We start from the raw sequence: 14,753 nt of genomic DNA, 5'->3' as shown, positions 1-14,753 counted from the left end.
TATTTCATCTGTACTTTTTCTAGTTTAGACAGAAACTCCAGTCCCCAGACCGGAAATAAATAAGTTATCTTAGAACCAATAAAAGCATCAAAAAGTTTAAAGATACAATTCATAGAACTTAGCCTCATTCATTTTTGTACAGTAAGCATATAGCCTGTCTTATTCTGTATGTCTTTGGCTATTAAATCGAAATGATGATTATACACACCTGAAGAAGAAAAATGTATTCCTAGGTACTTAAAATATGACACAAAACTAATTTCAGTATTATTCACAAATATCTTATCAGATTTAAGTAGTCTGCCTCCGTTGCAAAAAACCATTCCCTTCGTTTTTTGTAAGTTAACTGTAAGATCATTTCTTTTAGCATAATTAACTAGCAGAGAAAGTTTTCGTTGCAAAACCGTTTTCGAATCTGCCAGCAAAACTACATCATCAGCATACATTAAGCAATATAAGTCAACAGATTCTCCAAGAGCAAATCCTGAAGTTCCAGAGGTATGAAACAATTGTAATAAATCGTTAATAAATAATATAAACAACATGGGACTTAAAGGTTCCCCCTGAAGCAACTCACCACCAGAAATGAGACCCTTTGTATTTGCCAAATTGCCTCTCACATGATATCTTGTGTTACAAAATAAATATTTAAGTAGCTTAATGAATGAAGTTGAAACTCTAGTAAATGTAACTTTTCCCATAAAATATTAAAATTGATTCTATCAAAAGCCTTTTCCAAATCCACAAATATCGAATAGATTTTACGTCTTTTTCTTGACAGGACATACTGTATTAAAACCATTAAGTATAAAGATGTTGTACATGGTCCCTCTTCCTCTAACAAATGCTCCTTGAAACTGGGAGATAATATTAAAGTCTATTTTCCACTGATTCAACTGATCTGCCAAAATTCCAGTGAACAACTTTCTAAAGATATTTAACAATGCTATTGGACAATAGTTTTGAGGATTTAGTTTATCTCTTTTCTTGTAAATCATTTTCAACAACACATTTTTCCAATGCTCAGGAAATTTTGATGTTTCCTTAATCTTGTTAAATAGTTTGAGTAAATCTAAACACATTTCATCAGGTAGGTATATAATAAATTCATTTTTTATACCATCCATACCAGGGGCTGATTTTCTTTTAAATTTGCGAATTGACGTTTTTAACTCAGAGAGTGAAATTGGATCATCTAAAATAGGAGAGACATTATCACAGTCAAAATCAAGAATTGAATCAGAACTTGGATGGCAAAAGTTATATTCTAAAAAACGTTCCCAGTCACAAAGAGGAATTTGATTATTAGATTTTCTTCTCCTATTAAATCTATTAACAATAGACCAAATCTGTATAGAAGATCACGCAGACTGCAACTGTCTATTTGACCAGTAGTTCTTCATTTTAGTCTTGCATAATGAATGAAAGATTGCTTTAGAATCACAATATTTTATTAAATATTCATTATTAAAGGACATTCGAAATTTCCTCAGCATCCTGTTCTTTAGTTTCTTCGCTGTTCTACAGTCTCTATCAAACCAAACTGAAAACGATAATTTTGTCATACCCAGGTATGTTGTTCAGCTGATGACTTAATCAAATCCAGAATTGCAGAATATCTGTCCTCTATTCCATCAATTGAGACAATATTTACATATTTGGCCAAAATTGTTTCAGAATATAAACTGAATTTGTCTTCTTTCCAGATTAGTCCTTTTTTCTTGTCAATTAAGTTAGATTTTCTATCCTCGTTAGTGTCTATAATGATTTCAGAAATGACCAAATGATGGTCAGACATATAATCTTCAGAAATAAAAAATTTATACAATCTCTCTACCAGACTCTTACTCAAGATCACTAAATCAATTAGTGAAGCACCCAGTTTGGAAGTGTAAGTAAAGTCTGCTAATGATTCAAAAGGGTATCAACCATTTATTATGTATAAATTATAGGATTTCACTAGTTCAATAAGTAAATTTCCTTTTATTGCAAATTTTATCATTTGATAGTCAGATGTTTGAAATCACATCCCCATGATAAATAGTGTCCATAGTCAAGTCAATTCATGCATTAAAATCACCCATCAGCAGAAAATCATAACCTGAAGTATAATCAGAAATCAAATCTTCCAATTTTGCAATTAAAGCTTCAAAGATAGGAATATGAAGATATGCTAATATAACTATCATTTCTCGTAGCCCTTTATTTTGCCTCTGGTTAAATTTCACTCTAACAACCATTATGTTGCCATGACAGCAGCAAGTTTTCTTCCCCCAGATCTTCGTTTATAGCTAGAAGTAACCCGCCCAAAGGTCTACCTCTTTCTAAACTTTTAGTAGCCATTACCTCAAAAACTTTTAATCTAGAGTTAAGGCTTTTAACTCTCGAACACAGTGGAGCTGTAGACCAAGTCTTGGTTAGTCCCAAAATATCAGTTTCAGAAATATGTTTAACAAAACCACTATCATTCTGATTAGTTAGGAGGGTACCCTGAGAATTCCATGTTGAAACTTTCAATCTAACTGTACACTTCCTTGGATCAGAGAATGAAGATTTTGAAAATTTGCCATTCAATTTTCCACTAAAAAATCAAGTTTTAATAATTCTCCTCTATCTAGGTCATAAGTGTATCTCTCAATGCCAACCAGCAAAACATCAGCCATCAGTTGAACTTTCCTGCCTTCCAGCCTGTAATCATGGAAAAAAAGGCAGAAGGTTTTTCCATCTCAGTCTTGAACGCCAACATAAATCATCAAATATTTGTATATTCTTCAATGCATCATTAGTCTTTATCTTTCTAATGTTACCAAAAATTAATTTCTTGTCCGCAAATGACTGTAATTCCACCAATACAGTATCTGATCAGTTAAATTTCACGATCTTAACCGCTGGAATTGATTTTGATCCACCTATCAGTTTAGAAAACAGGTTTCGCACTTTCCTATTCAAATCGAATCTGTCATCAGTTAAACCTTTAATCAAAATATTTTTTTCTTTCTCATTTCATTCAACACCTTGTCTATGGAATGCAAGATCAAACTATTTTTCCACTGCAAGTCATCTTTAAGTTTGGAAATTTCTTTTAATTTAACCTCCAACTGGGTTAATTGTTAGTCATGTTCATTATGTAAATTAACCAACCAGTCAATCCTCATAACAACCTCATTTAAGAGTTGAAAAAAGTATATCAAATCTGTTATCCAAATATGAAATAATCTCACTAGAAATAGACTTACTTGAGTCTATATTTGAAGAGAAAAAAATCCTCCAGTCTCACTGACTTCAAGGAAGATTCGCTCAAAGAATGTCGTCATTTTACAGTAGATACTGATGATTGAATCTGTGAATGCAGCGAAGCACAATAAACAGGACCAAGATTTATTTCAATCCCACTTAATATTAACAACAACTCAAACAAGATTATCCGAAACTCAATATTTTCCATAATTTTAAAATTCAAAAGCTCCTCACAAAAAAGTTCACCAACACTCTTCACAGCAAGCAGCACCCTCCAAAAGATTACTAATATAAAATAATTATAAGTGTAAAAAATTTTTGTTTGATATTATTGAAAGATAAGCTAGAGATTGATTAAAATAACATGCTGTCCAAGATTTTCTTTGTCAAGGTTGTTTGTATACGTAACATATATACTTACTAGTATCTATTGTTTCTTATGTATATGAAACAATAGAAAGTAATAATTACATAAAATTCATCAATTGTGACTCCACTTATAATGAAAGATCAATTTTAAATAAGTGAATCGAAATTAAAAAATTCTTTCAAAAATACATTTTATACGAATGGCTTTGATAACATACATACTGAATATTTAAAAAAATAAAATGCAGAATATAATAATTAAAAAAAATGATAACTGGCATTTTTCAACAACAGTCCAACTGTCCAGCAATCATAAGTTTTAATAAAATGAATATTTTTCTACTCATAAAACTAGTATCAAAATAATTACATAGTTTCAGTCTTTTATGCAATAAAACTGTTTCAAAATATATTTTTATTGAGATATCAAAAATAAAGTTAAAGGAAACAACAACACAATGCCTATCTGTTTAATATCAACAAAGCATTTAAAAAATATATAATTTATATATGAGTTTAAATTAATAATCTTATAAAAAATGATGAAATAATAAAGCCCATACTATATTAATCTCATATAATATCACATGCAATTATTCAAGTTTAAAATCTTGAATGATTTTTAATTTATAATATAAATTATATCAATAAAATTACTTACTTTCTACAAACTCTACACTGGGCCATTTCTCCTCTTTGACTAAACTGTCTATAAGCTTTTCCACATAACGGGCACGCTACACCTTTATTTCTTTGTTGATAACAACTATCACAAACGGTATAATTCATGTGCCAACGTGAACTAGGACCACTTCCAGGAGTGCGTGCTCCACAATCTCCACAAATTCGACAATTCTAAAAACATTATTATTATTATTAAGTTAGAAATTTTCTAATTTCAATTATCTGAGAATGCTATTCAAAATTTTTTTAGTTATTTTCAAATAGCAATTAGCTTCATTAAATTTTAACAATAAAAAAAATATACTGCTTATTGACAAGACTATGTCTTGTTTATAAAATCGTACTGCCTGCTGTCTTATCAGCTTAGAGGTATGAAGGAGTATATGTCAGGAGTTGAAATTTGGCACAGAGTATTAAGTGCCCAAATCATGCGCACATAAAAATAACTAGACTTGTAGGTAGTCAGGAGACTGAGAATCAAAACACAATAAAATACAAAATGGCGACATTCTCTACAAACAGGCAGTAGTGCAAGATTTGCACATGCGTTGCTCATTGGTAAGTTGGAAATATGAATATTGTGATATCGAATTTTGACAAACACGTGCGTTGAGAAGTTTGAAAAGCGAATGATGCTAAATCGAATTTTGACAAACAAATCTTTCAAAAAAACCCATTTACATATGGTGTTATTCCCCACATATTTCTGGCCGCCACGTGCTAACCTCGACAGATTGACCAGAGATATCTCGTTTCATCATCAGAACTTTTTGAAACTAGATGGCGTGTCGTTATAATTTTATATTAAAACAAACTTCCGAAATAGAATTATTTTTTCTTTTTACATTTATTAATATATATATATTTTGGAGGGGGCGTGTTCATCGGTCGAGGCTGCTGGCGTTTTTTCTTGTGCTCCTGGTCATCTATACTAAGCCTAAGCAACATACGTTTTTGTCTTTTTATTGCTGTTATAAGTTTAAACTTGTAACTTACTAAGATAAATTATTTCAATAATAACATCATTAATAAAAATGCAACGTTCTCCACCTAAGCGGGGAAGGCCTTCAAAAAACCGTGCCAAACCGGATACCAAGAAGAACCAACCTCTTTCGTCAAATTCTAAGACAATATTGGACTTTAACTTCAATTCTGGAAAAAACCTTCATGAAGAACCTAGTGACGAAATGAATCCCATCTTAAATTCATCGCAAATAAGTGCAAATAACATTCCAGGTGAGTTAACCAAGTCTGACCATTATCTCTCTACTAAACCGGATAAACTTCCAGACACCTCTACTTCAGTGTTATGGAATAAAATATCGGATTTGATTAATACTGCTAATGACAAACTTTTTAGACAAATGGTTATGATAAAACAAGATCTAGAATCTATTCACGAAAATATCCGTGAAACGAAGGACCACCAGCTAAAAATGGAGGAACAATTAATTAACTTAAAACAACAGGTAGATAAGTTACAAATTAACAAGGATTGCATTCAATTTAAAATGGACTCGTTAATTAACGAACATCGCTATAATAACATTATTATGTACAACTATCCAAACCATAAAACCACCTCAAGAGCAGAAATACATAATTTTACTACTTCTCTTTTAAATATAAAAAATATAGCTCAAGAAGATATACTAGAGATAGTTCAATTGTCTAAAACGCCCAATATAACATTAAGAGTTACTCTCAGCAATAATCAAATTAGAGACTGTATTTTTACTACCATTATACGGAAAAAACAACAAAACTCGTTAGAAGAATGGAATAATTTACAAATTTCTCCGGACTTAACTAACAATTCAAGAGCTAGACGGAAATTTTTATTACCAACTTTCTACGAACTACGTAAACAAAATTCGCAGGTTAAACTGCGTAATGATATCTTATTAATCAACCATGAAAAGCTAACCTACAATTTAACTACTGGAAAACTGGTACAAGTAGACACTTTTCTTCCATCGTCAAGAATAGATATGCTAGAGATGACAAATTAACAAACAAGATAAACTTCAAGTCCGTAAATTTTCTTCTAACGACCAATTCCTTACTATTATCAATTGGAAGAGTCAGGGCAATTAAATATCAAAGTTAAATAAGCAATTGACAATTTATTATTTTTATGGGCAACAATGAAAACATCAAATTTGAATATTCAATTTAAACTCTACAATACCATTGTAAATCCTATCATCTATTATGCAAACCCAATATGGGGACTGGATTACTTATACAACTTTGAAACTCTGCATAATTACTTCCATTGAATGTTATTCCATCTTGAAAAAACAATACTTGGATACGCCTTCCGTCATGAGATAAGTTTTATTTGGGCTTTTACCCATATATTAAAACGTATTTTAAAATTCTGCTACAGACTTAAATACAAAAGTGTCGATAATACCGAATTTGTATATCAAGAATTGATAAAGCAGTGCAATAACGAGAAAAAACAGGCAGCTTTGGCATTATAAATTTTGATCAATCTTAAATACATTTGGCATATCAGAATTACTGTTCACAGATACGATTCAAGACTGGAAACTCGCTTACTTACTGTCAATCATGTCAATCTGATGACATTTCTATGCTCCATCTACTCCAAAATTGCCAAACACTAACTAAACTGTGTGGAAAATATGATATTATAAGAATATGCAACGATAGATCACTTCTCGACTTTAAAATTAACCTAAATTTCATCAGTAGAAAGGATGCCTATAAAATTTGTAACTACTTTGTTAAAATCACGGAAAAAATTCTTGGTAACATCTAATTATTTGTCGTTGTACGTTTAGGCAAATCCTTTATAACAATATATCCTAAAGGTACTAACAGTGCCTTGCAATAAATTATGTTGGTTAATAATCACTACAAAAATATGTAATATGTATCTTTATCTTGTATTAATTCTTTAAGTAATACTTGTATTTGTACCACCCCCTTATAGGGAAACTTTCCCTGGCAAATAAAATTAATTAATTAATATTTTGATAAGATTATATAAAAAAGATATATTTTGTTTGTGCAAAATAAAAAAATAATTGCCACCGTTATTTTTTCAAAAATGGGAAATTTTTGCATTGACAAAAATTCAATCTGGAGCATCATGCAACAGAGAGAAATTTCAACATTCGAAAGGTTAATTTCAATGAAAATGCATCGTGGAAGACCTCGTGGTCGTGTTCATGGCTGTGGCCGGCAAAATTTGAATGATTTTGCTCAAAACCAGCAATACCAATGATGATTGGAGAATGAGAACGAAACCTGCCATGAGCGTTGAAGTGATCCCGCTTAGTAGTGAGTCTTCGAGACATAGTCTTGTCCCAAATGTGGCCTTACTGTTTTACTTGTTTTATGATTGTTTTTTATTTGTTCCTATAGTTACATATTAATTTCTAAAATAGTTATTTTTACATTATTATACAAAAAAACAAAATTAAAATATATTAAGCAACAAAACTTCCATTTTCATAACAAATATAAAACATTTCATAAATTTATTTAATAACAATTTTTTTTTTTTTTAGCAACTTTTATTGAAATCAAATTATCCCAAACTATAGTTAATATAAGAAAAAGTTCTATTTATTCCAAAAACTTCAAACAATTTGAATATTATGAATATTATGGAATAAGCAGAATATATAATTTGTTTACAATTACCTCCAAAACATTAAATGATTTATTAAAGAAGTAAATAAATCTACAATCTCTAAAGTAAAATTTGAACAAAAAAAAAATGTTTAGGATATGTGAGAGAGAGAGAGGGAGAGAATCTAAATTAAATCAGAAACATGAGTCTTTTTTTTATTCAGTTTAGACTGATTTTATAAATGTTTATTGTAATATGACAAGATTCACCAAACATATTACCAATAAGATAACTAATACACACAAAATGCACTAATATTCTAAAAAAAGTGTGAAGTTATTAAGAAAAAGAAATTTTAAACTGCATACAAGATAAGCTTAATACATTCTACTGTAAATAATAACTAATTATAGCCAACGTATCAAATTTATAATCAATTTTTTGATTATAGCACATAGTATAATTTTAGATTATGCCAAGTGTTATCCTGCAATTATATATAACATAGAATACCACATATGCATTATGTTAATTATGAATTTATAGTCTTGTAAGTACAGTAAACCTGCTAATACAAACTAATAGGAAGTAAAACTTGTCTGTGTTTATAAAAGTCCAAGTTAGTAGGATGTTTTCTCCAACAATGTGGAACTCAAAATGGATATACAGTGCAGTAATTTATTAAATCAGCTCTATAGAGAAGCATTACTGAGCTTTACTAGGTTATACTGCTAAATTCATTAATGACAGTAAATGAGCTAAAAAATTTCATGACAGTACAACATGCAGCAATGTAACTTACCAACTTCAGTAATATAGTGTACAGTATCAAAAAGACTTCTGTGTATCAAAAACACTATTGTGAAGAAATTTTAAATTACTGTACAATATTATGAAAAAATTTGTCTGAGTTATCTGAATTAGCAAGAATTACTGTATAGTTTTACTTAATATATTACATTAAATGTATTATATATTTTTAATAATAAAGAAATTATTAATTTTTTACCTTGCATTTCCATCCATTTTTGGGAATAGTAACCATCATTGGTTTCAGACAAAATGTATGGTAACCTTTATCACACGTATCACATACAAGCATCTTATTATCATCTTCTGGTTGTCTACTTCAAAAATAAAAATACAGCAGTTCAAGAATAACTACATAAAATGTACATAAAAATTTTAATATTTACATTTTTATCTATGTCAAGCATTTAAAAAAATTTTTATAAATTCATATAATAATATATATTAATGTAGCGTAGGTAGTCTACCGAAGGAATTCTTTTTTGGATTGAAGAGACAATTACTTACTGAACAAATAACACAGCTACCATTAGAAAATTCAACAAATATATGAAATAAAATGGATAAGAAAAATAGCACTGAAGAGGGGCTAGAGAATTAAACTAGCCTGAAATTCATTTGTGAAAAACAATAAAGGAGTTTTTAACCTGAATAGCTGAGGTAGTCTACCAAAAGGATTCTTTTTCGGATTGAAGAGACAATTACTTAATATATTAATGTACTCTAAAAATAATTTAGAAATGTTCTTGGTTTAAAGTAAAAACAAATAGCTATATTCAACAATGTATAATACCACATTTTCGCAGATTGTCTGGCATGTCAGTCTATCCGGGGAGACCATGAAAATAAATATCAAACACATTTCCTTATGGTAAAAACAAGCATACCGGTTTATCCCAGGGGAATGTTGGCATATCTGTTTAAGTGAGGTTATACATCACTCTCTTGAGCAAGCATTAAAAAACAAACAATTTTTATTCTAAAACTGAAACTGTCAGCATTACATCAAAAACTACAATTATATGTTTAATTTCTTAATTTTGTCTGCTTTCTAACAATGTAAAATACTCTTAGAATTCCAAAAATGCTTTTTATCATGTGTATTTTATTATTATTTGATTTAAAAACACAAAAATAAGCATATTAAATTTAAGAAATCTGCTGTAAATTGCCTCAGCTTACACAATTAACATTGAGTGAAATTTGAGAGGAAAGTGTTATTTTTAAGGTCAGGGTAGATGGTCAGTGCAGCCCACACTGACTAACTACTGCTACTACTACTGCTACTACTGCTACTACTGCTGCTACTATTATCACTACTACTAATGTCAATAAGTTGTTAATTGTTTTATTGTCTTATAAACAAAAACTCTCTGATTTTAAGTCAGTCAAATTACAATGTTATTATGTTAAAGTTCTTTAACAATTAATTAACAACTAGTTTTGTTAGATGTGATTAATTTTATATTGTAGTCAGTTTAACTGGCATGCTGGTTTCTCCTGTTTATATGCAGCATGCCAGTCATTCTGCAAAAATATGGTTTCAATCACATTTAATAAGAATAATCCTGAAGTACTCATCAGAATAAATTTTAAAAAATAATTCTATGTAAAATATAAATAAAATAAATATCAAATGGAATGTAATTTCAATGTGAAATATATAGAATGTGAGAACATTAAAAAATCTGACTCTATGTTGCAGAAATCAGTATAAGAAAAGTACAGAAAATTACTTAGTTTGTTTTCATTTTTCACAAATATATTTTAATTAAACTATAAAATATATTTGCAATCAAATACTATTTTGCTTTCTAATAGAAACTGCTTCAAATAATTAATAAACAAAAAGTTCATTTGTATATTTTTTAAATAATAATTTTGATTCTATCATCATAAATAAAAATATGATTATAACTATTAATTTCATTTGGTTAAAACATTTTCATTATTTCATAATTAACTGAGAAGATAATCATTAATCAAATGAAAATAATTAAAACTTTATTGGTTAAACATTTTCAATTAGTGTAATTCTTTAGAATGATAATTTATCATCTTTTAAAGTAATGAAGGTGATACTTATAAGCTTTTATAGAATTTTTTCATAAAAATTTTTCAAACTTAGATCACTACTTTATTAATCTTAACCCTTTCCATGCTGGTATATGCCTAAAGACATGTCACGTGACTTGCCATTAATTCATGATGCGACATACACCTTTAGGCGTAATTAATCAGAAAGTTTGATTAATCTGCATTATATTTGATTTTCCAGCAATCTTAGCATTGATTCGCTCTTCTGTAGGTCGACTGACTTTGTTTAATCCAATAAGTGTTTTGTTACCACCCCTGGGCCACAAATATTTCGATAAAAAGGACCCCCACCATTCTACAGCAAATCTTCGCAGTTAACTACACAGTTGACTGAAAACAATCAAAGAGAAACTAGTTGTACAGTTTTATTGGGTATCTTCTGTCTTTGTTGACATTATTTTAACTAATCACAAACTTGTGAAAGGAAAATATTGCCGCGAAAAGTCCCACCTCCATCCTTCCAAGTAAAATGTAAATAATTGCAATAAATTCGCTTTGTAAATCATTTTTTAGCTCTAACTAACTAATTTAATGTACTTAGACAATATATGTAAATTATTGTAAATTATTAATAATAATTTACAATTATTATTAATAATTTATTGTTTATTAATAATTTATTGTTATTAATTATTTATTGTAATTATTAATAAAATACCGAAATATTGTAAATTAGCTAATTTTACAATATTTCGGTGAGTAAATATGTTTTTAAAACTATGTAGCAATAAATATTTCCAGAAAACTCCACCTCCCTATAGTAAGTCTATGGAAGATCATCTTGCTGTTAATTGGCTTTAAAATTTTTGTTTCTATGCCTATTACGCTCTAATTGGTAATTTATATTATTACTGAATCAACTTCAACGAATGAGAGTTTTTTTAGAACCATTTGGTCAAGATTTTCCCATAGAGAACCAATCAACATGATTAAAGTCAGAATGTAAACAAATGTTAAAAGATAGCTATATTCTTCATTTTAAAGCCATAATTCTACTAGTTTTCATGTTATTTGACTTTACTTAGACAAGAAGATTTCTTATCAAAAGCTTCTAGCTGAAAAATTTACTGGGAAACTCATTACTTCCGGATATTGCATAATTGCACGAAAAAATTAACTAATAGCTTATTTTAGTGTATTATTGTATAAAACATCGAAAAAATATAAAAAAAGTGTCAAATATTCACTATTTTAAGCAGAAATATATGATGATAAACTTTAACATGTTGCGTGTGCTTTACGATAACAATCTAACAATTGACTCCTCTTTGGCAAGTAATTAGACACATAGTGTAAATAATGGCAATAACTTCTCCCCCATTCTAGCAAGATTTCTTGGTTTCTGTGGTTTCTTTCATTTAAAAAAAGACAGATGTATCTAACTAACAGATGTACAAAGTTTAACAATTCTCTGTAAATTAATTTTTTTCTTTCTTTTGTTCATAAGCTTCAAATTTTAATATTATTTTAAATTTGTATTAAACTAAAAATTAAACAATCGTAAACTGTGATATGTTTTTAATCAAACACAAATTTTTTGTGTTTGATTAAAAACAGCACAATTTTGAAGCGAAATATCGCGATTTAAAACTTATCCAAAAAATGTAAAAAATGCGCCACATAACGAATTCCACTCAATTATTTGCTGTAGATTGCCAGCAGGGAAAGGGTTAAATTAATAAATTCTGAAATAAAACCAAACCATTGTGGTTTAATTATAATGCAAAATTTAAATTATTATTCATGACTGTGAAAAAATGAAAACAAAAAAATGTAATATAGAATAATCAAAATCAAATGTATATTCATAGAAATTAATGAAAGTCAATATATAGTAACAACTTGGAAACATTTAAGAAATCTGAAACTTAACAATTACAGTATATTAAAACTAATGCATAAATAATTCCTTTTTTTAACAAAAAAGGTGTACTTATTTATCAAAAAGTAATTCTGTTAAAAACTTTAAAAACATAATTATTGATTTATTATTTATATATATATATATATATATATATATATATATATATATATAAAGATAATAAATCATAAAACAAAAAATGTTAAAATTTAGTCCTTAAAAAAACTCTTTGTATTCCACAAAACTTGATATTATGATTAACTTTTAAATTCTTAAATAAGAGCTTCTTATGAAAACAAAAAACACTTATTTTACTTAAGAAAAGTTTCCAGCCATAATCAGCACATTATGGAAATATATCTTGTAAAAACAAAGTGTGTGTAAAAGATACAATAGGAACTGAAGATGGTCCAATTAGACAGTTATGATGGAATGCCTCTTGCTGTAATAACTTTTTCTATTGCCTTTAATGCAGCTTTCCAGCATTGAAACAATTTTTCAATAAAATAAATGTTTTGGTTTCCATAAAAAGTGGTTATTTAAAAATTTAAAAACATTAAAAATCTTTAGAGAATAAAAAGACATTTAACGTTAGATACAATTAATGATAGAAATTGCCTTCTAATGTCATATTAAAACAAAAACAATGTATCGAGAAAGTCTTGCTGCGATAACTAGTCTGATGCCAAATATAAGATTGAACTGAAACTTTCTCCCATTAATTCAAGGGATACCTCTTCAAAAATGGAAAAATCCTTCCAACAATGAAAAATCTGTTAAAAACAGAGGTTTACTGAACTGCATGCAATTATGCAGATTACTAAGCAGTATTGAATAAAGAAAAAAATTAGAAAACTTGAAGATGAATTTTTTTTTTTTTTTTTAATGGTTTTTTTTAATGGATGGTAGTATATCTTTGTAAATTGGTCAACAGTTATAATAATTTACAAATTTAGCCTAAATTAAATGTGTGATAAAAAAAATAGAAGGTGTTGCATATTTTGTATGAAAAGTAATTGAAATTATTGAGATTTGAATGCCATATAACTGGGTATCAAGTGTTACAGTTTATAATTATCAGCAGGTTGAATATCTACAAAATAGGGAAAAGAAATATGAAAGTACTTTGTGATCAGTGTTAAAAAATATATAAATTCTGTGAATATATATATATTTTTATAAAGACTTAGATTGTGATTTTCTTAATTTATTTTACAGGTTTATAAATTGAATAAAAAATATATTAAAAAACTTTTATAAATACTTACCGACATGTTTGGCAAACTTTACAATCTGGACATTGCCATCCAGCTCTTACAACAGCATTCACTGCTATTGCTGGATCAAGACAAGAACCATGATAATGATGACCACAACTAGTACAAAATAATAATTCTGCAATATTTCCAGGCATATCACACATCATACAATTTGCTTCTGTATCAGCTGAAATATAATTTTAAAATATATGTATTTTTTTTATCAAATCTAAATTTTTTCACAAAATAATAATTTAAAACATTTATTTAATTTTATTGTTAAAAATTAACTATTTTTTTTCCTTTTTCAAATCACGATAAAGTGATATTCTAAGACACTAGAGTTCTGCACATCCACTTTATTTAATACTGTATCCTTTTTACATTCATCTGTGAATATGTGTTTCAGATTCTCCACCTCTCCTTAGTTGACTAAAATACATCATTATTACTTTATTGTAATATTAAAAATTTCCTTAAAAACTTTGACATATCTTGGTATACAACTTTATGCACTATTTTTCATTTTTTTTTGTTTAAAATTACATTAAATATCATTTAAATTCTAATTTATCTATTTCCTGTAAATTTTACATCATTAAATTATTTTGTCTTTTTTGTGTACATTATAATATAGCATTTCACATACCATAATTACTTTCCACTTATGTTTTACATTACCTTTCTTTGACACTTATATGTCATTCTTTACATTATCAGTATGTACAGTACATACAATACTCTATTTTAGATATGCCTCATTTAACATATTTTCCTCATTTTGATTTCTCATGTAACTGATTTATTTTTAGTCTTATATTTTACT

At 28.1% G+C, this 14,753-nt stretch overlaps 1 protein-coding gene across 11 annotated transcripts in view; it reads right to left on the bottom strand.

Annotated features, from left to right (window-relative positions):
• Positions 1–14,753, bottom strand: part of LOC136989019 (histone-lysine N-methyltransferase 2C-like) — a 293,266-nt gene that overhangs the window by 237,228 nt on the left and 41,285 nt on the right. For all 11 annotated transcript variants that reach the window (XM_067287031.1, XM_067287037.1, XM_067287034.1 and 8 more), the window contains exons 11-13: positions 13,937–14,114; positions 8,910–9,027; positions 4,268–4,461 (exon numbers count right to left, since the gene is read on the bottom strand). In XM_067287031.1, coding sequence (XP_067143132.1) covers positions 4,268–4,461; positions 8,910–9,027; positions 13,937–14,114 — 490 coding nt within the window. The remainder of the gene's footprint in view (positions 1–4,267; positions 4,462–8,909; positions 9,028–13,936; positions 14,115–14,753) is intronic.

The sequence above is a fragment of the Centruroides vittatus genome, unplaced genomic scaffold (genome assembly GCF_030686945.1).
Source record: "Centruroides vittatus isolate TY-2023 unplaced genomic scaffold, ASM3068694v2 scaffold_435, whole genome shotgun sequence".
NCBI lineage: Eukaryota > Metazoa > Arthropoda > Arachnida > Scorpiones > Buthidae > Centruroides > Centruroides vittatus.
The sequence above is the reverse complement of the archived record's forward strand: the minus strand, read 5'-3'. Positions and strand labels throughout refer to the sequence as shown.